The sequence below is a fragment of the Taudactylus pleione genome, unplaced genomic scaffold, assembly GCF_031769625.1.
Source record: "Taudactylus pleione unplaced genomic scaffold, aTauple2 ptg000250l, whole genome shotgun sequence".
NCBI lineage: Eukaryota > Metazoa > Chordata > Amphibia > Anura > Myobatrachidae > Taudactylus > Taudactylus pleione.
In genome coordinates this window covers 1,435,339-1,462,914 of record NW_028284652.1, presented here as the reverse complement: position 1 = coordinate 1,462,914, position 27,576 = coordinate 1,435,339, and the positions used below count along the sequence as shown (strand labels likewise).

The following is a 27,576-nucleotide window of genomic DNA, read 5'->3' as shown; positions in this document are numbered from 1 at the left end:
CGCGCATGTGTATAAGCCAGGGTTGCCTACCCTCCCGATTCGGGCGGGAGCCTCCCGATAAACTGGTGCAGCTCCCGCCCCCCCGGAAAGGCAGGCAAGCCTCCCGCATGCCGCCGATCCCGTCTCCCCCCCGCCAGTACCTGATAAACCCCCTTCAGCGGGAGCCGCTGACGCGATTCGCGTCATTTTGGCCCCGCCCCCTGCTTCACAATGCCTGTATTTCGGCATTGTGTAGCTGGGGCGGGGCCAAAATGACGCGATCACGTGGCCCCGCCCCCTGTCACACCTGGAAACTGCCTTCAGCCCGTCCGGCCACGCCCCCTGTTCTGCCAATCTGGCTGCTCCCTCCAGGAAGGAGCAGCCAGATAGTCGGCAAGTATGGTATAAGCTGCACTGCGATTACAGACACACAGAGGACTCCATTGCAGAGTGAGTGACAGGCTGTCAGTGTTTGGGGGTGGTGACGGGGGAGTGGTCGGAAAAACGCAGGCATGCCTGTCCGTTTGAACGCCGCTTCCTGGGCGTACATAAATTAGCCACTGCGATTGCATACGCAGCTTGAGAGCCTTCTGCGTGCGATGAGACTTGCAGTGTCTGCGGCTGGTCAGACCTGCTGTAAATCCTGCGTGAGTGGCCGATGTGCGTCGATTGGTACCGATGTTTACGCAGAAGAGCGACATTGGACGGATGTGAGAAGGCAGCAGTGGGCGTCTTTATGCTGGCTCAGCTTTGGCAGCCATTGGCATATTTTAGCAGCTGTGTTCTGTATGGATTGGAAGCTGCAATCGGTGCTGAATCAGGTACAGTGATCACTGCTGTATCTCTGACTCGTCCTCATTTCATGCAATTTTATACTGTGACATCAGTTAAATCATGTTAGCGTACTTCTATTTAAAACAAAAAAGTTTACATTGCTCTCGTTCAACTGAAACACTTGAAAAAAAAAAAAAAAATGAAGCCTATTATCACCTATTTGACCTTACATACATTACCAGCATATTAAGCCAGTCTCTTACACTGGAGTTAGCAGTACATGTAGTGGTGGTTGGAGGAGCCAATGGTGGCTTATTCTTTAATGAAGCAGAACTACACTCGCACAGTACATGGTCTACAGTCTAACATGGGAATAATGGGTCTGATTCAGGTTGGATCGCAACTGCGTACGCAGACAGACGATTGTTGCATACTGCGCATGCATTGCAGTGCAGGAACCAGTCACTGCGATCGCAGTGACAACGCAGAGTGATTGACAGGAAGTACTGTTTGGGGACGGGGAGGGGGGGTGTTCGGAGAAACGCAGGCATGCCATTGCAGGGACGTGCATAAATTGGACACTGCAATGGTACACACAGCCTGAGCTCTCACTGCATACCGGAAGATAAGCAATTTCTGAGTAAGGTCAGAGCTTTTTTTGCACTTTGCTCAGAGTGCCTGGATCATCAATTAAAAAGAACCAATTTGCACATTGGCAAAACCATGTTCAACTGTAGGTGGGGAAAACACACGAAATGGGCAGAAAGCTGTAAAGTTGGGAAGGGATATGTCCTAGCTTACATTTAAGTTTCAGTGTAAATACAAAGGTGTCCAGTATTTGTTTGCTACATGCAAAAGCAGCCATTTCTTTTTCTGCATTCGAAAAATAAATGCATTTGCACCCCTTTCATTGCAACATGGTTTGTTCCAGGAGAAATGACTCCTAGCACTGAATCAGGCCCAGAATATTAATATTGCAGACAGAGGGGAACATAAACTAAAAAGCAAATGATGAGTCCACAACATTTGTGTTTGAAGATCTAAAGAGAAATGGCGCCTCACCGACTGAACCGCTGACATACTGTACTGTGCCATGGTAATTGCGTAGGGACGAAGCCTCACTCTCATATTACTTACATAGCTGTACAACAGAATGCATAGGGCCCACTCCTCCCAGAATTCCTGGCAGCTGGTTCTTGCGGATGTCAGTCAGCCACTCATTGAGAGCATAAGAGAAAACCTTATCTGCCCCAAGCAACCTATGAAAAGAAATAAAAAATGGCAGACAATAAGGGATACTATATATAAAAGCAAACAGGCTGCTATTGGCACTGTTATATGAGAGTCAAATAAATAAAAAAAATACAGATCCTAACCTAAGGGGTCTATTCATAAAGATTCTGAAGTGGGTCACTAACTTTCAAAGCAGATCGCATCATATCGATGCAGTTTATCTTGACGTTACCAAGCGATTAAACAATACTTACCCATCTTTCTATATCTCACAATATTCAGCCTTCTCAGCGAATCAATGGATCGGTGCAATCTGCTAAATACCACATCACTGTCCTGAGATCAGGATACTGTGCATGCACCGGTGAAGTTGCAGCCTCCTCAGTACTCAACGTTACTCCTGCAGCTCTGGCTGCTGTAAGCCTTTGCTTTCCACTGCACACTGCTTTCTCCTGAACACCTTCCAAGGTCCCCCCCACAGTAGCTAAGCAAGCTATCTCCTCTTTGGAGTTCAGCAGCACCCGGCTGCCCCGGCCGGACTCCACATCCTTTGGGATCTACTCATGCTGTAATAGGGGTCTCTGCTTCTCCCCCTGGCGCAGCTCTACATCCAGAGCTCAGAGGCTTCATCATCCCCTCCACTGTGGTTACTGGGCCTAGCAGGCAGAGACCCCAGAGCTTCCCCGGGTGCATACAGGCAGCAGAGCAGGGGGGCAGGGGATGTGTGCCTCTAAGATCAGGGAGTAGTCACTGAGGAGTCTCCGGCCGTCAGATCAGGACATTCCCCTGATATTGTCTGTGCACAATGTACTCCAGCGAGAACAAAGGGGGAAAGATATCAAAGTTGGGGCTGACAGAGTTAAAGCAATGGGTTAAAAGATCTATCAGAAACCCATTGCTTAAACAGCACATTGTTCAGTGTATTACGGACACTGAGAACAGGGGGCAGAGCAACTCATGAGGAAGCAGGTGACAGAGGCGGAGAGGACGGGGAGGAGGCAGGAGGATATGACTCTTCACTGCTTTTCTCCCCTCGGCAGGCACATTACACCTGACATGGCAAATAGTTTTTTCCTTCTATGAATCGCTCTCCCCATACTAGCATATGGAGCAGGGAAGTCACTAGGGGGTGCGGATCGCACCGGGTGTCACACCAAAATGCCGGCTTCTCCTCACTGACCTGGAGCCACTTGCTGCACTGTGATGTCAGTGTGCAGCACCTGACTCCCGGCCACTGAGGAGGAGCAGACAGTGTGGAGAAAATCTCTGGGAGCGACACGGCAAATCCAGGAGTGCAGGGCACTCAGAGTGGTTAAACCGGGGGTGTGCCTCAAGGCCTTGCCCCTTCCCACAAGACCATGCCCCCTTTTTTGATGCACTTACGCAGGGGGCTGTTTGGCGCACTATAAATGTCTAGTTAGGATGTAAAAATGTTCATTGTAATATTTTTGTGTCGTATTCTATAACAATGACATTATTGTGGTGGTAATAGCCCACAACCACTGTTTATCCAGAGGTGTAAATGGCAGAATAATTGGCGGTATAATATTATAGAACATGGTGCACAATGTACAAGCATAGAGACAAGAAAACATTTCTATTCATCATCCAGGCTCCACTGACAAGTACACTTGGTTGGCAGCAGTAAAGTTGTACTTACTTTTTCAAACATGGATTATTCAAATTGGATTATTGTTTGGGTCATAAATAATAAAAACGTGAAATCTGTTATGGTTCATTTGTAACATAAGATTTTTAGGACTTGGTAATGACAAGATGATCATTAATTACAAATTGATAGGAAAAACAGTATACATAAATGGCTAATTATTATAAATGTTTATAATGTTTAAATTAATGTTTGCTGTTATGGGAGGCACACTCAGCTCTGGATAAGTTATACATGGACGGGTCAATGTGGAGATTAGGTGAATATATAATAAAATTGGCCCTTGATCTAAATTAGGTCATCATGCAAATTTGTATGATGACCTAATTGCGGCTGTGGCACGTGTATGTGCCGCACCAATAGGAGAGAAGATACCGGTAACGAAGCGGGAGGGGATAGGAGTGGGCGGGGACAGGGGAAGCTGCTGAGTAAGTGTGGCGGCAGAGGTGACGGGTCCATTTATTTACGAGTATAATATACAGTACCTTGCAAAAGTATTCACCCCCTTGGCTTTTTCCCCTTTTTGTTACATTACAACCTGTAATTTATTTATTTTTTTAATCTGAATTTGATGTGATGGATCTGCACAAAATAGTCTAATTTGGTGAAGTGAAATGAGAAAAATATATATAAAAAATAATCTTTATAAATAAAATTCTGAAAATGTTCATGTGCATATGTAATCACCCCCTTTGCTATGAACCCCCTCAAAAGTTCTGGTGCAACCAATTACCTTCAGAAGTCACCTAATTAGTGAAATGAAGTCCACCTGTGTGAAACCTCAAGCTGTATACACACGTAAAGATTTTCTTTCCAACCAGCCAACTAGTTGATTGGTTGGAATGAAAATCTGGTAACGTATGAGAGTAACTGATGATCAGCAATTTGCTCCTAAATGCCAGAAAACAGATGAAAATAGTCTTCAGACAAGTTTGTTAAATTTTTGATCTAAACAATATGTTCAAACAACAGTTTTTGGCCATTTTCTGGCGTTTGGGAGAAAATTGAGGATTGTCATTTGCTTTCATACATTACCAGATTTTCATTCCAACCAATCAACTAGTTGGATGGTTGGACAGAAAATCTATACGTGTATGCAACTTAAGTGTCACATGATCTGTCAGTATATAAACACACCTTTTCTGAAAGGCCCCAGAGGCTGCAACACCATGAAGACCAAGGTGCTCGCCAAACAAGTCAGGGACAAAGTTGTTGAGAAGTACAATTCTGGGTTGGGTTGTAAAAAAAATATCCAAATCTTTGATGATCCCCCGGAGCACCATCAAATTCATCATCATCAAATGGAATGAACATGGTACCACTACAAACCTGGCAAGAGAGGGCCGCCCACCAAAGCTCACAGACCGGGCAAGGAGGGCATTAATCAGAGTGGCAGCACAGAGATCAAAGGTAACACTAAAGGAGCTGCAGAGTTCCACAGCAGAGACTCGTCTGTCTGTGCATGTGACCACAATAAGCCGTACACTCCATAGAGCTGGGCTTTATGGAAGAGTGGCCAGAAAAAAGTCATTACTTAGTGACACATGATTTGAGTTTGCCAAAAGGCATGTGGACGACTCTCCAAATGTATGGAGGAAGGTGCTCTGGTCAGATGAAACTAAAATTTAACTTTTCGGCCACCAAGGAAAACGCTATGACTGGCACAAACCCAACACATCCCATCACCCCAAGAACACCATCCCCACAGTGAAACATGGTGGTGGCAGCATCAAGCTGTGGGGATGTTTTTCAGCGGCAGGGACTGGGAAACTGATTTGAGTCGAGGGAAAGATGGATGGTGCTAAATATAGGGATATTCTTGAGCAAAATCTGTTTCAGTCTGCCTGTGATTTGAGACTGGGACGGAGGTTCACCTTCCAGCAGGACAATGACCCGAAGCATACTGCTAAAGCAACATCCAAGTGGTTTAAGGGGAAACATTTAAATGTGTTGGAATGGCCTACTCAAAGCCCAGATCTCAATCCAATTGAGAATCTGTGGTCAGACTTGAAGATTGCTGTTCACAAGCGGAAACCATCCAACATGAAGGAGCTGGAGCAGTTTTGCCTTGAGGAATGGGCAAAAATCCCAGGGGCAAGATGTGGCAAACTCACAGAGACTTATCCAAAGTGACTTGCAGCTGTAATTGCAGCAAAAGGTGGCTCGACAAAGTACTCACTTTAGGGGGGTGAATAGTTATGCATGCTAAGTTTTCTGTTAGGTTGTCCTAAATGTTGTTTGATTCACAATATAAAAAAAAACACAACTTCACAGTTGTGGGCATGTTCTGTGCATGAAATGATGCACACCTTCGAACAATCCATTTTAATTCCAGGTTGTGAGGCAACAAAACCTGAAAAATGCAAAAGGGTGTGTATACACCGAAATGCCAAAAGTCATGGGATAGATGCCTAGTATTGTGCATGACTCCCTCTAGCCCGGCGAAGTGCAGCAACTCGTCATGGCATCTATTCATCAAGTTGACCCATGCCATTTGGATAGCTTCTTACAGCCCTGATATTTGTAGGTGCAGGATCTTGGGTGCGAATGGACCTGTCCACTACATCTCATAAATGCTCGATTGGGTTCATGACTGGCGAACGTGGTGGCCACAACATTTCGTCAGAACTCTACAGAATGCTCCTCTAACCAGTTCTGGACAACATGGACCGTTGACACGGTGCATTATCCTACAGGAATATTCCATCATTGTGGGGGTACATGAATTCCATGAAGTTCTGCAAATGGTCATCAAGCAATGCAACGTAGTGGTTACCAGTCAATGACGTGTTCAGATGGACACAACCTATGTGAACACACCCCAGACCATTAGGAACAACCACCAGCCTGCACGGTGCCTTCTTATCAACTGGGGTCTATGGCCTCATGGGGTCTGCACCACACCCGAACCCTACCATCAGCCCAAAACAACTGAAACCATGACTTATCTGACCACGTCACACGTTCCCAGGCCCCCGGGGTCTAATTAGCAACGTGTCAAGCCCAGGTGAGGTGCTGTGTCCGGTGTCGTAGTGTTAACAGGGGCACTTTGGTGGGCCTTTTGCTCCCATATCTCATGGAAGCTAAAGAACGCTGCACTGACCTGCTGGATACGCATCTTGTACCTCCTGCAATGAATACTTATGTGATTTGAGCTAGTGTCACTTGTCTGTTAATACGGACAATTCTGGCCAGACGCCGCTGAATACAATCATAAGGCACCTGGGGTCAGCCAACGTTGTCCACGGCGGGTGGTAATGCCTTCTATGAGGTATTTTCGGTACACACGCGAAACTGGAGAACCTACAACTTCATTTGACATACTCATCTTGGCTGTAGCGGGATCAAGAACAATTAGAAAGGATCCCTCTATCCAATAATTATTGTAATACAATATAGTTTAATGCTGGTCTGAACCCACTTCTAATTAGAGAAGTTTGGATTAGTTCAGATTTTTCCCGCCAAATTTCAGGTCTCAGAAAGAGGCAATACGCCATCTTTCATGGACAAAAGTTTTTCTGTTTCGTATGACTCCTCCCTTTCATGCACCTCAAGAGTATTGCCAAATTTATTTGAGCAGCTTCCACTTTGTTAAGTTTGCTGTTTTGAGAGGCATAGATGGAACCATCATTTGGAGGGCATGCTAATTCCTATAGTGCTAATTGGATTCCCAGGGGTGACTCCCAGGGAAGCTGTCTCTCAATTTGGATGTATTTTTGTATGTGCCTTTATCATGACAATAGACAATTACATGGCCCAGAGTGGATAATGTGATCATGCAGTGTAGGGACTGCCAGTATCAGAGAAGCTGTGCAGTTGGCCTGGTGGCTTATCATGTATTTACAAATGCATGCAACAAATATCTCTGAATTTCTATTACCAAATAGTTTCAAGTATTGTTGCAGGTACAATTTAACTCCCCTTTCTGTTTTTTTTCCATGAAAGATGATGTTTGTCCATGAAAGATAACGTCTTGCCTCTTTCTAAGAACCGAAATTTGGCGGGAAAATCAAACTAATCCGAGCCTACACATCTCTACTTCTAATACACTATTTAATTTTAACAGTAAATGATAAATGTTTCTCTGTATGAAATCCAGTTATTTACAAAGTAATAATGTACATTCTAATGTTATGCGGAATATTTGTCAGTCCTACCCATGTCTGCAGTACAGTCTCTTGAGTTTAAGCTCAGAGCAGTTCAATTGGGCTAGTCCTATTAATATTCCAGCGAATGTACCCTGAAATAAAAAGACATGTCTTGAATTAACATTAGCAATATAAACCATGTTATATTGTGGTACAAACCGGAAACATCTTAATATTTATAAACATTCAGCCTCAAGCGGATACAGAACCCTGGGGGAGATGTATGACCCATACCGCTTCTCCCCCATGTAGCAAAGTGTAGATGGATGGTAAATGACAGGTGCGCTATCTATAAGATGGCAGCGCTGATGTGCTAGGCAATGTATGAGCGACCAGTGGCACTGACCGTTATGACAGCCGCAGCAAACAAAGTTTTTTGTTTTTTTTCAATGAGCCGCGGGTGAAACTGGGGGTGTTTCTGACCGGCACATGCTAACACTCTTCCTCTTCGGCAACTAAGGTAATAATACATGTCGCTGATGAAGCGACCTGTTTCGTCAAGCTAAATGGGCGAAGCAGGTCCTGACAAATAACGCCTGTTGCCTGCCCCTTCATACATCTCTCCCCTGCTCCAGTTATTATGTGGGCAATACCAGACTCCTTATACTTGTAGCAATATTGTTAAGCTGGCCACACACTAGACCAACTTCCATCCAAACAGCCAACTTGTTGATTGGTTGGAATAAAAATCTGGTAAGGTATGAAAGCAAATGACAATCAGCAATTTTCTCCCAAATGCCGGAAAATGAACAAAAACTGTTGTTTGAACAAATTGTTTAGATCAAACATTTAAAAAACTTGTCTGACGACCTTTTCATCTGTTTTCTGGTATTTAGGAGCAAATTGCTGATTATCAGTTACTCCCATTCCTTACCAGATTTTCATTCCAACCAATCAACAAGTTGGCTGGTTGGATGGAAGTTGGTCTAGTGTGTGGCCAGCTTTAGACAAACTGGATATTAAGTAAGTCTTCTATTACAAAGTACTGTACATGACCACAAACAAATCTGAAATACACAATTACCATATGTATTACACTGGTAGAGATTATGCACCAGCACTTTAACCACATTGCGTGCAAAAGGATTCTTCTGCCTGCTAATGCACTAATGTGGCAAGTACAGGGAAGCACGGACAGATTAGGAATGTACATTTGTAGTCCAAGATAAATAATGTAATTATCTACACTGTTACCTCGACAACAACTCTAGAATCCAACTTCCTCAATTCATGCCCTGGTCCTCTCTTGCCTGGGCTACTGCAACCTCCTACTGTCTAGTCTTCCTCTCTCTCCCGTGTCTCTGCTCTTACATCTATCCTCAATGCTGCTGCTCTTCTTACCTTCCTATCTTGTCACTCTGAGTCAACCTCTACACTTCTTTACACAACTCCTTCACTGGCTCCCCTTCACCTACAGACAGTGGCGCCACGCATAGTATCTTTTACAAGTTTTTTAGGGGGAGTGGCGATACCTCCCGGATTTGCCCTCGCCCCCCGCCAGTACCCGGGACTATTCCTGCTCTTGACGCCCATGCCTACAGAATCCAGTTTAAAGGTCCTCACTCTCATTTACAATTGCTTCTCCTCTGACATCTGCTAACACATCTCAGTTCATACTCCCTCTTGCCCTCCCCACTCTTTCTTCTACACGTTAACTGGTCCCCCTTTCCAGTTTAAACTCATCCCCATAACATTCAAAGCACTTCATCCTTCCTTCCCTTCTTATATCTCTGATCTCATTTCTATCTCTCCGCTCTTACTGTATAGCTTTGCCTCTGTGCTGGTTACCTCCTCCTACTCCCTCTCCCTTCCTCTGTTATTCATTCTCCTGCCCTATCAGACTGTCTACCAGTCTACATCGTTTCAAAAATGCCCTGAAAATGCTCACCAATCCCTCCTCTCACTCTTAACTCACGTCCTATGCCCTCCCACTCTCTTATACTGTAAGCTCTAACGGCCAGAGCCCTCCACCCTCTTGTTTTTTCCCTGCACAGTCTCTCCAGTGCTCTCCCACTGACAGTACACAACTCAGGGATCATTCAGGGTTACTGTTAACAGTCACTCATTTAGTTGTCTAAATATTTCATGGTTTGATTTATACCCTCGCAGTGTTTGTTTGAACCTTTTTAGATTGACTTGTATATTATTGTAATTTTTCCCTATATGGCGCTGCAGACAATTCGGAGCTTCATATATATATCAATAAAAGATAATACTACCATTACTTACCATCTGCTCTGTGGTAACATGCTTGCCTTGGTAATCTAGCCATATTGGCACCTCTGAGGTGAAGCGAAATTCTCTATGAAAAAAAGTGTTCAGAAAAACATGTGATAAGGGAGAGTATAATCACATTACTTCTTAAAATTCCTTACCTGTCCTTCCTCTAGAATAGCATTCCCTATTCCCTTTCCTCTATAAACATACCCTGCTGTCCTTCCTTTATAAACATGCCCTACTGTCCTTCCTCTATAGCCTTGCCCTACTGTCCTTCCTCTATAAACATGCTCTACTGTCCTTCCTCTATAGCCATGCCCTACTGTCCTTCCTCTATAAACATGCCCTACTGTCCTTCCCCTATAAACATGCCCTACTGTCCTTCCCCTATAACCATGCCCTACTGTCCTTCCCCTATAAACATGCCCTACTGTCCTTCCCCTATAAACATGCCCTACTGTCCTTCCTCTATAAACATGTCCTACTGACTTGCCCCTATAACCATGAACTATTGTCCTTCCTCTATTAACCATGCTCTACTGCCTTCCCTCTAACATCATGCCCTACTGTCTTCCTCTACAACCATGCCCTACTATCCTTCCTCTACAAGTATGCCCTACTGCCCTTCCTCTACAACCATGCCCTACTGTCCTTCTAACACCATGCCCTACTGTCCTAACACCATGCCCTACTGTCCTTCCTCTACAACCATGCCCTACTGTCCTTCCTCTACAACCATGCCCAACTGTTCTTCCACTACAACCATGCCCTACTGTCCTTCCTCTACAACCATGCCCTACTGTCCTTCCTCTACAACCATGCCCTACTGTTCTTCCACTACACCATGCCCTACTGTCCTTCCTCTACAACCATGCCCAACTGTTCTTCCACTACAACCATGCCCTACTATCCTTCCTCTACAACCATGCCCTACTGTTCTTCCACTACACCATGCCCTACTGTCCTTCCTCTACAACAATGCCCTACTGTCCTTCCTCTACAACAATGCCCTACTGTCCTTCCACTACAACCACGCCCTACTGTTCTTCCACTACAACCACGCCCTACTGTTCTTCCACTACAACCACACCCTACTGTCCTTCCTCTACAACCACGCCCTACTGTCCTTCCTCTACAAGTATGCCCTACTGCCCTTCCTCTACAACCATGCCCTACTGTCCTTCTTCTAACACCATGCCCTACTGTCCTTCTTCTAACACCATGCCCTACTGTCCTTCCTCTACGACTATGCCCTACTGTCCTTCCTCTACAACCATGCCCTACTGTCCTTCTTCTAACACCATGCCCTACTGTCCTTCCTCTACAACCATGCCCTACTGTCCTTCCTCTACAACCATGCCCTACTGTCCTTCCTCTACAACCATGCCCTACTGTCCTTCCTCTACAACCATGCATTATTGTCCTTCTAACACCATGCCCTACTGTCCTTCCTTTATAACCATGCCCTACTGTCCATCCTCTATAAAACGTAAGACTTTAATCCTTTCTAAAGAAGCAGGCTGGGGTACACTGGGCCATGGGATTGTAAACTGGGCTGGAACTTGCAAAGAAAATATATCAGTTGGCGCTGTCAACAAGCAGCTTGTTCAAAAGGAGGTGTCAATTCCTAATAATATAGAAAGAAAAAGGATGAAGATGAACAGCGCTCAAGGACTAAACACTATATTATGAATAATTATCGTAGAATTCCAATTGATATACAGAGTATCTATGGTCCCAATACAAATCAATAATCAGGGGTCTTTACAGAACATTAATACATCCTGAAATAATTCCTGGATATCTATGCGGCTTGATTAAAAAATATATCAATTTATTAGCATCTCAAATTGCAAACAAACTGTCATTCATAAATATCTGTTCCACTGTGTAAACAGCAGTGGTAAAAGTTGTATTAGGCCATGTATAAAAAACAGATAATCCACAATAATAAACTTAAAAAATAAAAAATAAAATAAGCATTAACAGCAATAGAACAGGACAGTGAATATATCATAAGATCATTCCAAGGAAGATCTAAAGCAAATATCCATATGAATTGATGAATAAATGATGTATAAAGGAAATTGAAATGAGAAATCAATCTCAGGGGGCAGTCTCGTTTGGGATCTTCGTATTTATGTAATACAGCCACAGTCACTGGTCTACACGTGTGGATCCGGGAAATTATCCAGCAGATATAATTACCAGACTTCGTTAAATGTCCAAAGCCTAGGCGTGATGCAGATGTCCCTGCACTGGCATGCTGACGTTTGAAGAGAAAAAACTGGAAATGATGAGTGGTGCTGGTCCGGAAAATGAGTCCACATAGAAATCCAGGTGCTGTATGAATGATGAAAATGCTAAACGCGTTTCGCTGTGGTAGATCCCACAGCTTCCTCAGTAGCAGTATGCCAGTGCAGGGACATCTGCATCACGCCTAGGCTTTGGACATTTAACGAAGTCTGGTAATTATATCTGCTGGATAATTTCCCGGATCCACACGTGTAGACCAGTGACTGTGGCTGTGTTACATATATACGAATATCCCAAACGAGACTGCCCCCTGAGATTGATTTCTCATTTCAATTTCCCTTATACATCATTTATTCATCAATTCATATGGATATTTGCTTTAGATCTTCCTTGGAATGATCTTATGATATATTCACTGATCTGTTCTATTGCTGTTAATGCTTATTTTATTTTTTAAGTTTATTATTGTGGATTATCTGTTTTTTATACATGGCCTAATACAACTTTTACCACTGCTGTTTACACAGTGGAACAGATATTTATGAATGACAGTTTGTTTGCAATTTGAGATGCTAATAAATTGATACATTTTTTTAATCAAGCCGCATAGATATCCAGGAATTATTTCAGGATGTATTAATGTTCTGTAAAGACCCCTGATTATTGATTTGTATTGGGACCATAGATACTCTGTATATCAATTGGATTTATACGATACTTATTCATAATATAGTGTTTAGTCCTTGAGCGCTGTTCATCTTCATCCTTTGGGCTGGAACTTGCACTTAATGTAACTATAGCTTTGAATCCTAAGCTCCTCCTTTCTGCAACCCCATCATGCCAGTACATGCCTTACTGTTCTTCTCTTATAACAACATTTCATTTGATTCTTGAGCAAGATTTATCTACTTTCTAAAGAAATCTACAATAGCATGCCCTTGTTCTATAACAATATTTCGATATTCATCCTCTATAAACACCATTCTTCATCTGGCATAACAGAAACAAAAACTCCCCAAAACTTTGAATATGAAACTCATTAAAATAACATTCCTTGCTCGTCTTTATGACAACGTTCCCTACTTTTCTTCCTCTATAGAGACCCTTTATAACATTGCCAACTCTTCTTGAGCTATAACAATATTCCCTATTTTCTTACTATATAACACTCTACAACAATATTCCCTACAACAATTTCCAAATTTCTATTAAAACACATTTATAAGATAATCTGTTTTTTTTTCTTAAAAGTGCCTACTAAGACCATGTTCCCTACTGTTGTGTCTTATTTATGACAATATTCCATACTCTTCTTTCCTCTATATAACCTCCCATATAAAAAATAAAAAACCTTTTGAACAAAATTCCATTATCTTTATCCTCAATAGCACATTGTAAAACATTAATGGGGGTACTTATCAAAGCTTGGAGACAGATAAAATTGTGAGAGATAAAGTACTAACCAATCAGCTTCTAACTACTTTATCACTCACAATTTTATCTCTCACCAAGTTTTGATAAATATCCCCTAATTCGTAAACTAGTATCTCCTTCTTCTAAAGAAATAATATTATTTTCTTCTTCTATAAACATTCTATACGTTTTCATTTTAAACAAATTGAAGTGCACCACCACAACCAAATTCCATGCCCTCCTCAGTGCAATTACTTGTTACTCTTTCACAAATTCGAGAACAAATAATTTTATCTACTCCGTTCACCCACAATTCCTCAAAATCCCTCTGTACCTGAAGTAAATTGGCTGATCAGATGTTGAGCTGAGAGATGACGTGTCCTCCTCATTGGAATCTAATGAGGCTTCCAGTCCTGATTCACACTCAGAGGCACTTGGCTTGCGAATGCTTTCCACGTGAGAAGCTAGGTATGAAAAACACTGTAATAAGTGGAAAGTACAATTTGTGGTTTATTTCTATGCAGTCAATGTTAGTGCCTGAAATACTTACCATCTGAACCTAGCTCCATGGGAACCACAGGTTGAATACCAGAAGCCAAATTGGTGAAGAAATCTTTCAGGAAGAAAAGGGCATCCTGGAGATGAATGAGAGAAGAGGAAGGTAAGACAATGTGGGGACTGAAGGTCGCTAAATATGAATGGCTTGGGAAACTAGAGCAACATAGCGTGTTACTCACCTGGTCAATGTTTAGGCGAAGTGGCATTAAGGACATTCGAAGGCAGCATTCGGGTCCCCCCAACCCAGCTTCAGGACGCACATGGAGGGCTTTAATAGTCAGCTTAAAGGCAAGAATCAAATAATATTAGGTAAATACAAGCAATGCTATTCTGAAATGAATATAAGATGATTTCATGTCATTTTATTCAAGAAATATAAACTCTTAACCGCCATAGAAAGTGGTAGGAATGGTAAAGGTAATGATTAGATGCGCATAAGAAGTTGGCACAAGGTTGTAATTTGGCAGCATATGAGTAAAGCGGTATATGCCAGAAATGGGATTGGTAATCTTTACCCCAGGGATACATGAGGTAGGCATAATGATTGTATACCTGCAAACATGACTGTGATGTGCATGAAATAAATATTAATAATACAGCATATATATTTATGTAGAAATATAATGTTAATCACTGTGTGGTGGTGTGGGCACATGTTTATGCCATACAAATAAAATAAATAATATTGACACCTCTGCCACATTGGGTACATGACTGCATTGGTGGTTATGGAGCTGTTATGGGCATGATAATTGATCTGGGCTGTATGAGCAGGCACAGGTCTAACTGGGGTGTGAATAAAGCCATTATACTATGCACAGGGAAGGAATTACGGACATGTGGCTATGAGGCTGTATGTGATGGGCATGGATCTGCTATTACTATATCGCATCAGGCTTCACCCTACCACTCATGCTATTTTGTTACTTTTTTGCCCCTTCTCTTGATGCTATCCTGGTCTTCACCACATTAGTGCCAAAAACATTTGGCCCCCACATAGCTCCTGTACACGATCCTAGGCACAGATTAGTGTGTACCCACTCATCATCATGCAAACACAATAGTGCTTGGAATCCCTTACTAGCACAGGCGGTCGTATTCTTTTTAGGACTCTAATTGAAAGGATTTTTTGTTAATGTAATGAGAGGAAAATAGGATTTTTGTGCTGAAAGCAGACATATGCCAGATGGTATGGTATTATATATTGTTTTTTTAACTAGGAGTTTAGGTCTCAATTGCTAAAATATTACATGCAGGTTATTCATGAGCTTATAATGTCCTCATTGCAAGCAATCAAACTGGATGATGCTACTCAGTGGTCAGTGCTACTTATTTCATATTCACTGTTGTCAAATGTAAGAAAGGTGGCAATCTATACAACGATCATCCTATTTAGAAGGTGTGATTCTCACTATCATCCTTCCGTCTACCAACTGAACCCTAATAATGTCCTACTTCCAAGCTCTCCTCAACACCCAGGTACTTCCTCCCTGTCTTACCATGTTTGAGTGAGCCCTCCGAGGCATCTTTTCACTGGTGTACAAGTACAAAAACTTGTTGATATGGGACGATGCCAGTCTGTCCCTGATCTCCAGTTCTTGAACTATAAACACTTGACGTGCAAGAAGGACTTCCTCCACCTCTCCAACTTGGTGCTTCTCTATTCCAGCCTCGGAGGGTGCTGGGTATGACTCATGCTGGAAGCTCACCTATAAAATTATATTTTCCCCATTAGATTGTAATACATTTTAGAATTAGACATCTGGTCTGTATAACATTTCAGTGCAGTGATGCTTTTGGAAAAACAAATCTCCCAAAGCAGATAAAATGTGCAGCTATAGAAAAACAAAACGGTTTGCATAAATGACCTGGTACACTACAGTAGGATTACACAATAGAGTAAATAATTATCAATGCTGAAGAAGGACTTCCTAGGGGTGATATATGGAATATTGGCTGACATAATAAAAGCTACAACCATCAACAAGATAACAGGCGAAATGCTAACTTTGGTCAGTTGGATTTCCATTAATATGTCATGTATCCTGCCATTTCCTCCTTGTGTTCTCCATGTGTTCTGAGGGCGGTTGGTGCCAGAGGATCGGGATGGAGAACCACGGGCACTTGGCATACTTGCTCTTGACCTGCAGAACACAACAAAGAATAAAATTACAGCAATTAATTTATGAAGTTCCTTCAGTGCTATCTGATTGTTTCATAACAAAAAAAAACAAAGGCTTTTGGTTGCAGGTTATATTTTTTATTAGATTATTGTTGCATGTTACATTCTTTTTTAGATTATTATTCTCTTGACACTCTAGATACCGTACAGGGTGATTCTCAGAGAGTCCTGTGTATCACGTAGTTTTTTAAAATTCTACAAGGAACGGTTTACTGTAGTGATTTTTTTCTGGTGTATATTTGCTACCAACAAAGTATTTATGACTTGGACACCAGAAAAAAAATATTGTGGTATAGAAACAGTTCACGTACTTGAATATATGTAAATGTCCCGTGCGTCACAAAGAGAATAACCCTACAGGTCTCATGGAAAGAGAGAGTGACTAAATAGAATAGGATATAAATCATGTGGTAAATGTTTTTATTAAAAACAATCAGATTTTCATATTTTAACACATAAGAATTTACTCATTCACCAAACATCTATTTTTAGTATGAGGCCAACCAATTTTCAGGGGACCTGTATCTTCTGAGTTTTATGATGTATCATAATTGCATCTAGGTTGAAATAACTGCACCAGGATTTGCATGATTATGTAATACGTCAAAGAAAAGGTGAATTTTTTTTGTGTAGCCATAAGTAATATCAACATTTTGGTCACCAGAAGGACCTTTCACAAGAAAAAGAACATATAAAACCCTATTTGCTTACTCTCGAGGAGTTTTAGTGGGTTCTCCCAACTCCCGGATTGTATCATCATGGACACACCCCAGTTGCAAATCTTGGCATTGTGTAGCAGCGGGGAGGGGCATGATTATGTGAATTGTGTCACCACGCCACCAATATTTGCTACTTGGACTTCACCTTCAGAGGTCCCAAAAGTAGGCAACTATATATATACAACTTATTTATATAGCTTTAAAAAAAAAAAAAAAAAAAAATCAGCACTCTTGAAAGGAGAACTGTCTGTCACCCCTCTGCACCATCACTTTCTTTTTGTGGTCACATGACCTACCTAAACCAATAGTGAACAATCATAAACATGGCCTATGAATAAGCAAATAATAGAGCAAGCTAAATAAATCCTATCTGCAAAGTAAACGATGGCAAAGAGCACAAGCTATTCAAAGCCGTTACATGTGTGTTGGCCCCAAAGGTATATTATTAGCAATATAATATATGACATATTAAGGTGCATGCACACGGTCAGATTTGTCAGATGAGAAACGATTTGACCAACGATTTGAACTACGAACAAATTTTGACGGCATTAAAATGAATGGAATCGTCCAAATCTGACTGCAAACACATCAGATGTCAGATATCGTTATCTGACAAGCGCGAACGTGCATCGTTCATCTGACAAACATGTCAGATATGTCAGATTTTCCTTCAGATATGAACGATTTTTAAAATCGTTATCGTTCAGATCTGAAGAAAAATCTGACCGTGTGTATGCACCATTAGTTGTGTGCTGCATAGGAAAATACCCTTATCCTAAATTACAATCTAATAGCGGTTCTAAAAGTTATAACCTATTATCAAATAGTCAACGATAAGCACTACTTCTCTGACAGACAATCATCTATATGTAGGGAAAGGAGAAGAGGAGGAACTTAGAAAATGAGGCAAGGAGGTAACATAGGATTCCCTTACCCCCAACTCACTTGCACTTTTATTACGCTGTTACATTTTCTCCATGCAGCAACATGCTTTTTCTGATTATTGCTATTTCTAATATCAATTTATTGGACACTTCTGTCCCCTGTGATACAACTGTGAATATGTCAATTTTCCCTCTGCCCATGGGAATTAGCAATGCACCACACTGATGATTGCAACATTTATTGCTACTTACCTGATACAATTATTTTGAGAGTTAATAACTGTTAACAAGGGGCTGGGTTACATTTCAAGTGTGATCCTAATGCTGCGTATCCACTACGCGACATTACTGAACGATTGCATGATTACGACATCGCTCAGTAATCGGGCACAAATCGCGCACATTAATGTCGGAATCGACCAGCGATGCGCACTCGCTGGTCATTTCCGACATCATTCATCGCCCGAACATGCTGATCAACCTGACGATAACGTCAGGTTGAGCATGTTAGGGGATGATTGATTGTCTACACTGAACGTTCAGTGTAGGCACAGCACAGGCTGGGAAACGACTGCACGATTACAATGTAGTAAACGTGCAGTCATTTCAAAGTCTGCTAGTGAATGTGCCCCTTTACACTGTGAATTATATATTTATTGTAATATTCATTTGTGGATTCTGTTATTTTTTGCTTATATCATCACCCTAGGACAGTGGTCAGGGAACAGGGGTAAATTACCCCACATGGGGTAAAAATGAAATTCCTGGGGGTAATGGACAGACAGCCGGGCATGCATATGAATAATTATATAATGTAGAATGATTTATATACATGTCCGGCTGAGCCGCAGGGAGGCTCTAAGCCGGACGCCCGCTGAGATGTTATTACCAGCGGGCGCCTGGCTCCTTCCCTGCAGCGCCGCGTTAGCTGGAGTTCTCTTCTGAACTCCAGCTTCCGGCTCTATCCATGCGATCTATGGGAGAGACGTCATGACGTCTCTCCCATAGTTCCGAGGAACAGCCGGGAGGACAGGAAGGCGGCAGATGCAGGAGCGGGGATTAAGGTAAGTGTTTTTTTTTGTAGAAGCGGCACTACAGGGGCATAATATGGGGGCACTACTACAGGGGCATTATATGGGGGCACTACTATGGGGGCACTACTATATGATTTCCTTCCTTTCAGATCGGGGTAACGTCGGCGTATCTAAATATATTTTGGGGTAAAAGGTAAAAAAAAGTTCCCTGACCCCCTGGCCTAGGACAATCGTTATAACTATTATTATTGCAGCATACTGACACCGTAATATTATCACTGCACTGATATATCTATATTTTGCCCAATTTCCTGAAATCTCTAACATCGGATTATTGTTGGTTCTACCTCTGTCTTATATCACTCTCATATAGTGACCTTAATATTTAGCATTTTTAAGATGAACCTGTATATGCATTATTTCAGCAATTGAGACCCGTTAGGTGGTCCCAGGTTTTTGTACAGAACTTTTGAGTACCGTATGTGTCTTTGTTTGTGTTTTGTGGATGTGCCCTTTTGAGATTACATTCTTTTATATCTATATCAATAAATTTAAAGTTTTATAAAGTTGATCTGTTTCATTTAGGTAGGTGAGTGCCCCAACCAAGAAAGTACTTTCCTTTATGTTTCCAACTTGTAGACAATCATCTATAAACTGCGTCAGCAGAGAATACAGCATTGTATAGATTACAGATGGGTCCACATACATCTAGCCTCATTGCGCGTTAAACAGCCCTTCTAGTCGCGCCATGCCGTGGCGTTACTCGGTATCGCCGAGCATCTTTTCGTGTGTCTTTTTAACGTCAAATGCGTCTTATTCGTACAGCTTCTGCCGATTAAAATTATATGCAGCATGCCTATGTTCTGTGTGCGTCTGCGAGTGTATCTGCATGCGAACTGCTAGGTCACAGTGCCTGCGGCTGTAACACTAACGTAGTGCTTAGCATGCAGATACACCGGCAGTAGCACACAGAACATACTGTAGACATGCTGCATATCAATGTAATCGGCAGAAGCTGATTGTGCTACCTATTTTGCATCAGTGTGTGAATAAGATGCATTTTAAAGTAAAAAAACTCACAAAAAGATCCTCAGCGCTACCGGGTCGCACGGACCTCCCGCGTTATGTGTAGCGCACGGAGGATAGATATATGTGGACGCATCTGTAGGTATGACAAAATATTGTCTTTTCAGGTTATGTAGACAAAGATCTTACTCATCATAAAACCAACAGTGTACTCAATATTTAGTATGTTACAAAAGGCACAAGGTAAATGATAGAGTTCCTCAAATAGATCAAATACTAAGTTATAATATAGCCAATTATAGTACTTTTAAACATGGATTTACATAGATTACAATTTAGGACACACCTGCAGCTGTCCCATCAACAACTGGATACCGGATAATAACATTGTAGAATAATATAACAATCCTCCAGTATGATCAGTGGCGTAGCTAGGTTTTGAGTGAAGGGGAGGAAAGGATAGAAATAGGCACCACAGAGGGCATGGCTACATCATGCTGCTGGGTGTAACTGCATTATAGTGGCTGCCCACACCTTCTAGAGCAATCTCTTTGCCACACGCAGTTGAGACACCTTTCTCCACCAGACCGGCTTCCTCTCCTTAATCCGGCTCTGGATACACTACTGACACCACACAGCAGGCTCTCACACATGCATAAGGTCTCCTGTAGACGTCATTGGGGATAGGTTTTTTGTCTCCATAGTGAAGTACAATTCCACGGTACATATTACATACCACAATGATCAAGCCAGAATAAGTGCAGGGAATATTTATTAAAATGAATAAAAGCAGCTTCTGCAATTGCAGTTAGAAGATTTGTATAATGTTAGGATAATTCATGGCTGTCCCACAGAATATTGAGAGAAGTAACCGGTCACTGCCTAAACTATCGGTTCTATCAGGGAACGCAGTCACGGTTTGGCTCAACGGTGATTATTATGATTACAGTCCTGGTGATCACTTAATTATAATACCCGCTTTATGGGTAACAATCTTCCCAAATTTCCTGGAAAGAGAGCATTGATTCTGCATTAGCAGTAATGCACTGCGGCTGGGGGATTTTAATTTTTTTTATTTTTCACTGAGTTCTTCAAACAGAGAAAAATATAAATAGAAAAATAAGGATTGGTTGGTGCACTGGCCCCAGCATTAGGTGGTGAGTCTAGTAGCCTGCATGTGGGAGAGATAGTTTAATGGTATCACGATATAGCACAGATGAAAAAATAGACAAAATAAAGTACCGATGGTGAGAGAGTTTAAATAGCTATAGAAAAGATCAGGGACGAGACAAATCTTATTTGGGGGGCACTCTTAAATGTAGTATAAATTAAACTTAACTTTTATTGTACTGTCAAAAATCAAAGACCAAAAACAAACAACAACAGAACATAGAACATCTGCCAGTAGTACATATGCAGCGGGTAAAATAAGTATTAAACACATCAACATTTTTCTCAGTAAATATATTTGTAATGGGGCTATTGTAATGACATTTTCACCAAATGTCAGCAACAACCCATGCAAATAAATCAAACAATAGATGTACATAAATTAAGTTATGTGTAATAATATGTAATGACACAGGGAAAAAGTATTGAACACGCTTACTGAAATGTATTTAATACTTTGCACAAAAGCTTTTGTTGGTAATGACAGCTTCAAGACACCTCCTGTATGGAGAAACTAGGCGCATGCATTGCTCAGGTGTGATTTTGGCCCATACTGCCACAGAAACAGTCTTCAAATCTTGAAGGTTCCGTCGCCTCTTCTATGAACTCTGATCTTTAGTTCTTTCCATAGATTTTCAATTGGATTCAAATCATGTGATTGGCTGGGTCATTCTAGCAGCTTTATTTTCTTTCTCTGAAACCAATTGAGAGCGTTCTTGGCTGTGTGTTTGGGATCATAGTCTTGCTGAAATGTCCACCCTCGTTTCACCTTCAGCATCCTGGTAGATGGCAGCAGATTTTTATCAAGAATGTCTCTGCACATTTTTCCATTCATCCTTCCTTCAATCATATGAAGTATGCCAGGACCGTATGCTGATAAACAGCCCCACACCATGATGTTCCCACCTCCAAACTTTATTGTTGGTATGGTGTTTTTGTGGTGATGTGCAGTGCCATTTCTCCTCCAGTTACATTTTGGACTCATCTGACCAGACTATATTCTCCCAGTATTGCACAGGCTTGTCCAAATGTTGTACAGCAAACTTTAAACGAGCTTCAACATGCTTTTTCTTCAGCAATGGAGTCTTGCGTGCTGAGCGTGCATACAGGCCATGGCGGTTGAGTGCATTATTTATTGTTTTCTTTTAAACAATTGTACCTGCTAATTCCAGGTCTTTCTGAAGCTCTCCCACAAGTGGTCCTTGGCTCTTGGACAACTCTTCTGATAATTATTTTCACTCCTCTGTCAGAAATCTTGCGAGGAGTACCTGGTCGTAGCCGGTTTATGGTGAAATTATGTTCTTTCCACTTCCAGATTACGGCCCCAACAGTGCTCACTGGAACATTCAGAAGTTTAGAAATCCTTCTGTAACAAATGCCATCAGTATGTTTTGCAACACTAAGGTGGCAAAAGTCTTGATAGAGCTCTTTGCTTTTACCCATCATGAGATGTTTCTTGTGTGACACCTTAGTAATTAAAAACACTTTTTTAAAGGCCATCAGTTGGGACTGAACCATCTTATATTAATTTGCAGTGACAAGGTGCAGAATTGCTTTCTAATTACTGATAGATTTCAGCTGGTGTCTTGGCTTTCCATGCCATTTTGCACCTCCCTTTCTTCATATATTTAATACTTTTTCCCTGTGTTTTTCACATTATGACACATAACTTAATTTCTGGACATCTATGGTTTGATTTCTTTGCATGTGTGGATTGCGTTAGTTGTTGTTAACATTTGGTGAAAATTTCATTACAATAGCCCCATTACAAATATATTTACTGAGAAAAATGTTGATGTGTTCAATACTTATTTTACCCGCTGTATACATAAAAGCTTGTATTGATATTTTCTGTAAAGAAATGTTTGTATGGGGTGAAAGTAGTACAGTAAAAAGTGGAGAAAAATCTAACCAAGCAATCTGATATAACACTCTAATGCTGGCCATACACACTGCAATTATCGGGGCGATCCACCTGATATCGGCAGATCGCCCCAATTATTGTACCGTGTGGGGAGGGCGACCGAGGGTTAAATATTGCTCGGTCGGGCATGCCGGATTGTCCAGCATGCCCGTCTGATGCGATATTTCTCAGTAAACTGTCGGCCGCATCGGTCATCGCAACTGTCAGCCGCGGCTGACAGACAGACATTTCCTGTGTTCCTTCCTACGGAAGGAACAGGGAAATGTCTCCTCCCCCAGGGGCGGAGCGCAGATGTCTGCCGAATACACTGTGAGAGAAATCTCACAGTGTATGACGGCGACATCTGCGGCTGGCAGCTGGCCAGATAAAATGTCTGTCGGTCTGACAGGCATTTTATCTGGCCGTGTATGCCCAGCATAAGGTAGGTTGTATGTTATTGCCCAGGAAGCAAAAATAAACATACTGTATTGAGGGGGGAATTCAATTAGCAGCGGTAATTTACCGAAGCTAATTGATCCCCCTTGGTCTATTCAATTAGCCCCAAAGCCAGCAGTTATCAGGGATTTTTTTTCCAACTACATCGGGCAGGTGAAAAAAAATCCCAGATAATGACCTTGTTTTTGCGTTAACATCAGCGAAAATACATAGCTACGTGAACTTATCATGGATTCTATGGGCGGTATCCAATTAGCCCTGAACATTGTTCGGGCTATCCAATTAGCCCCAGGAGTGTCGCCCGACACCGGCACTTATTGTGGGTTTTTTCTCCGGACCTGAACTTATCACAGATCCTATGTGTTTTCGCCCGAAATATCCTATTATTTCAGACTAAATAATAGGATAGGGAGAAAAAAAATTAAAAACGGGGATAATTGGGGAAAAATCCCCATGTTTTGCCGGTCGTGGCTAATTGGATATCCCCCTATGTGTTTTCAGGCAAAAAATATTTTCACGCAATTCAAATACATCCTGTTTTTTTCTGTGCAAAAAAATGGGATGTAATTGAATTGCTTGAAAAAAAAAACCTCCAGTTTTTCATGTGTGGAAAATTAATGAGGTTAATTGAATTCTCCCCTATGTATCAACACCTCAACAAGTGATACAGGTTGAGTCTCCCATATCCAAAATGCTTGGGACCAGGGTTATTTTGGATATTGGATTTTTCTGTATTTTGGAATATTTGCATGCCATAATGAGATATCTTGGTGATGGGACCTAAGCCTAAACACAGAATGCTTTTATGTTTCATATACACCTTATACACATAGCCTGAATGCAAGTTACCAGTTCCTGTGAAATGGGAGGTGTATTTACATTTTGATAGACCGTTATACTGTGTCCTAAATCAATTTGTGTTTTAGGAAAGTCAACTGGTTTAGGGTGGAAATTTGGTTAGCTCCTATGAAATGGAAGACATATTTATTTATATTTTGTGAGATAGTTTGATTGGTAAAGGGACCCAGGGCAGGTTTCTACCCCCTGTGCTACTCTGTGTAAGAATGGGATAAAAACAGAGCATGTGAGCCTGAATTGTATATATCCTCGGACTCTCAGATAGGTCTGTACTTCTGAAGATTACCTGTATGCTGTGGAGTAATTATCTTTTTAAAGGCTGAGCAACAAACATCTACTTGCTTCAAGATGCTTGTTCCTGTGACCAACAGAATAGAGCAAAACGCTATTCAGCTCTCCAAGCTGTTCTGGATTGAGCCCAGTGTCTCCAAGCTAAAGCCCTCTGCCAGCAACCCTGCAGAAACTGGTCCATGGTGAGGGACCAGTGGAAATTAGACGACACTTTCCAGGAAATGTTGCAGCAGCGTGTCCACACATACCCAGAAGTAAGAGGTTCCAGGTGTCGATGGTAGGAGCATGGGCTGGAGTAAGCAGCTCCCAGCGCCGGTGTATGAGTTTGCTGGTGGCAGCGTGTTACCCATTCACTGCTCAGTGGGGGAGCCAGTAACAGGTGGTTACTGATGACTAACACCCCAAGATTCAGTGGGATAAAAAAATAATCTGTGATCGCCTGGCGAGGTGAGGTCATCCGGTCACAACTGCATATATGAGGTAACATCCCATGTCATCATACACCTGCTAGTGGTAATTTTTCATATAATGATACATTCAATATTCAAATAAGGTTATTCTCAGAATAGGTAAAGCAAAGTTGGAAAAGATATACACAGAGTGCGCGCAGTTTCCACTGGTAACCATGTACCATAGAAGCAGTGAGAGCTTCGTATCGTACACTAGAATGTGTATATAAAGTTCCGCATCTGATTTTAGGCTGGGGTAGTGAATCCCTAGTGTGGGGGAAAAGGAATAAAAACACTGGCTAATGAGAGTGCAGAGAAAAAAGGCAGTAAATGTAATATTAGAAAAGATGTTACTGTACAAAGAATACTTGTGTCCTCTCTAAAGAGGAAATTAATTATTCATATAGTATGCACTAGTTATACCTTAAATAGGTTGAAGCGAAATAATAAAAATATATCTAGCCCATCAGATAAATATCATGGGCTAAATATAATACTGCATCCTAGTCTAATATTAGCTAAAGATAAAATATATATAGTATTACCTCTAATTTTAGCTCAGAATCCACCATATATATAATAGTACAAGATAGGGGATACAGAAATATAAAAAAAATGGGAAAATTACTCCTTTCAAATGTGTTGGGGTATCTTCTATTGATTGTGTTCCCTGGGGCAATGAATGATTAATCACCCATAACACATATCCCAGAGTAAGCAATGCTTCTCCCGTCGGCTGCAGGGTAGACACTCCCAACATGTAAAATTATGTTGCCGATGAGATTGCAGTGAAGGAAAAGTACCTGAAAGAATGGTGGACAATCTGTTGGACCTCTGGATGCAGGCGGAACCCGTTGCGCACGCAGCGGAAATCACCGATGTCTGAAGCGCGTTTTGCTGCTACTGGTTTGTTCACGGTTTCTGGGTGTTTTCCCAGATTTCCTGGAACCAGAGCACTGATTCTGCTGGAGCAGCAATGTCCTGTGGCTGGGGTATTTTACATTTTTTTTTTTTTCAAATTATTGTTCACTGTTTTTCAAACAGGGAACAGTAACAGACAATGTGTATATGTGTGTATGCAAATGTGAAGGGGGTACAAGTCCTGTATAGAAGGTGAGCGCTGTATAGGAGTTTGGTGATAAGGGAGCCATTAAGAACTATGTATAAAGTACCTGCGTTAGTGATCAACCCTGATTTAAACATTGGGGGGTGAGTAATCGGAAATTGGTCATATTCACCGAGGTGAAGCTGACCTGACTTCTGATTCCAGCTGCTTAAATCTATCCACGGCTAATTCGAAACCATGGGGTCTAAAATGTCACCTGAATAAAAAGGATAACAAGCTTGAAGAATTAAGAGCACTGATCAAGGATGGAAGACAGATGAGGAGTAACTAAGGAGTCAGGCCCTCATTCAGAGGCGGTCGCAAGAAGCGATCGCTCTCTCTGAATGAGGGCGGGCGCTTCTTTTTTTTAGTGCGGCTTCCTGGTTGCTAGTTAAGCTGTGGGGCTTGCGACGAGACCCTAAGGTTGTCTCTCGGCAGCCGTAAGCCCCAGGGAGCTTCCTGCTCTGATCGAGCAGGAAGCTCCCCACTGACATCACTGCTGATGTCAGTGCGGCCGCCCACAAAACGTCAGGCGTTCGCTTGGGATCGCCTCAGTTTGTGTAGCCACCCCCCTGCCCCACCTACAAAACGGGCCGAGCTGTCGATCAACATCGACAGCCGTCCCTTTTGTAGTAAGCTCCGGAGCGAGAGAGTTTCTCTCTCGCTCCGGGGCTTGCGCACGCACAGTGCGGCCACTGCGCATGCGCAGGGCCTAGCCATCGACCCGGTTGTGAGCGATCAGCGCTTGCGACCGGGTCTGAATGAGGTCCTCAGGAATGCCTTATTAGCCAAGGCTTATATATGACAGCATCGTTCCACCCAAGTTATGTGCCCTCTGCTATTTTTTCAGGTAAGAGCAAAACATTGTTATAAGATAACCAGGGTGACCAGATCACCCTGAATGAAAAGGAAGAATCTGGCAATATACTGTATAAGTGACATACAATTGATATGCTCCATGGAGTGATATGTCACATCCTATTAGTCATGGAGCAAGGGAAGTACAGGACCTTTCCAGGAAGCTACAATACAGAGAATGTGTGTGATAAGTTTGTTATTTGGCTTGCCAGGTATGATTACAGGAGCAGGGCATAGGAGGGGCTGTTTAAGTTTGAGTTCCAAAATGAGGTCATTGTAATTTTGGGACTGGTCCATAGAACATGCAGAAGAGTGCCCCTGAGTACAGTTCCTCCAACGTAAATCTCAATTATAAATCTGAAGCTTGAGGGATCAAGCTTCTCCTACAGGA

General features: G+C 42.1%; 1 protein-coding gene across 1 annotated transcript in view; it reads right to left on the bottom strand.

The window, feature by feature from the left end:
* The window catches only part of ATG2A (autophagy related 2A), a 169,536-nt gene that overhangs the window by 1,211 nt on the left and 140,749 nt on the right, over positions 1–27,576 (bottom strand). Inside the window, exons 32-39 of the mRNA XM_088480016.1 lie at positions 16,256–16,391; positions 15,747–15,956; positions 14,427–14,528; positions 14,240–14,324; positions 14,024–14,153; positions 10,033–10,105; positions 7,813–7,895; positions 1,891–2,012 (exon numbers count right to left, since the gene is read on the bottom strand). Coding sequence (XP_088336142.1) covers positions 1,891–2,012; positions 7,813–7,895; positions 10,033–10,105; positions 14,024–14,153; positions 14,240–14,324; positions 14,427–14,528; positions 15,747–15,956; positions 16,256–16,391 — 941 coding nt within the window. The remainder of the gene's footprint in view (positions 1–1,890; positions 2,013–7,812; positions 7,896–10,032; positions 10,106–14,023; positions 14,154–14,239; positions 14,325–14,426; positions 14,529–15,746; positions 15,957–16,255; positions 16,392–27,576) is intronic.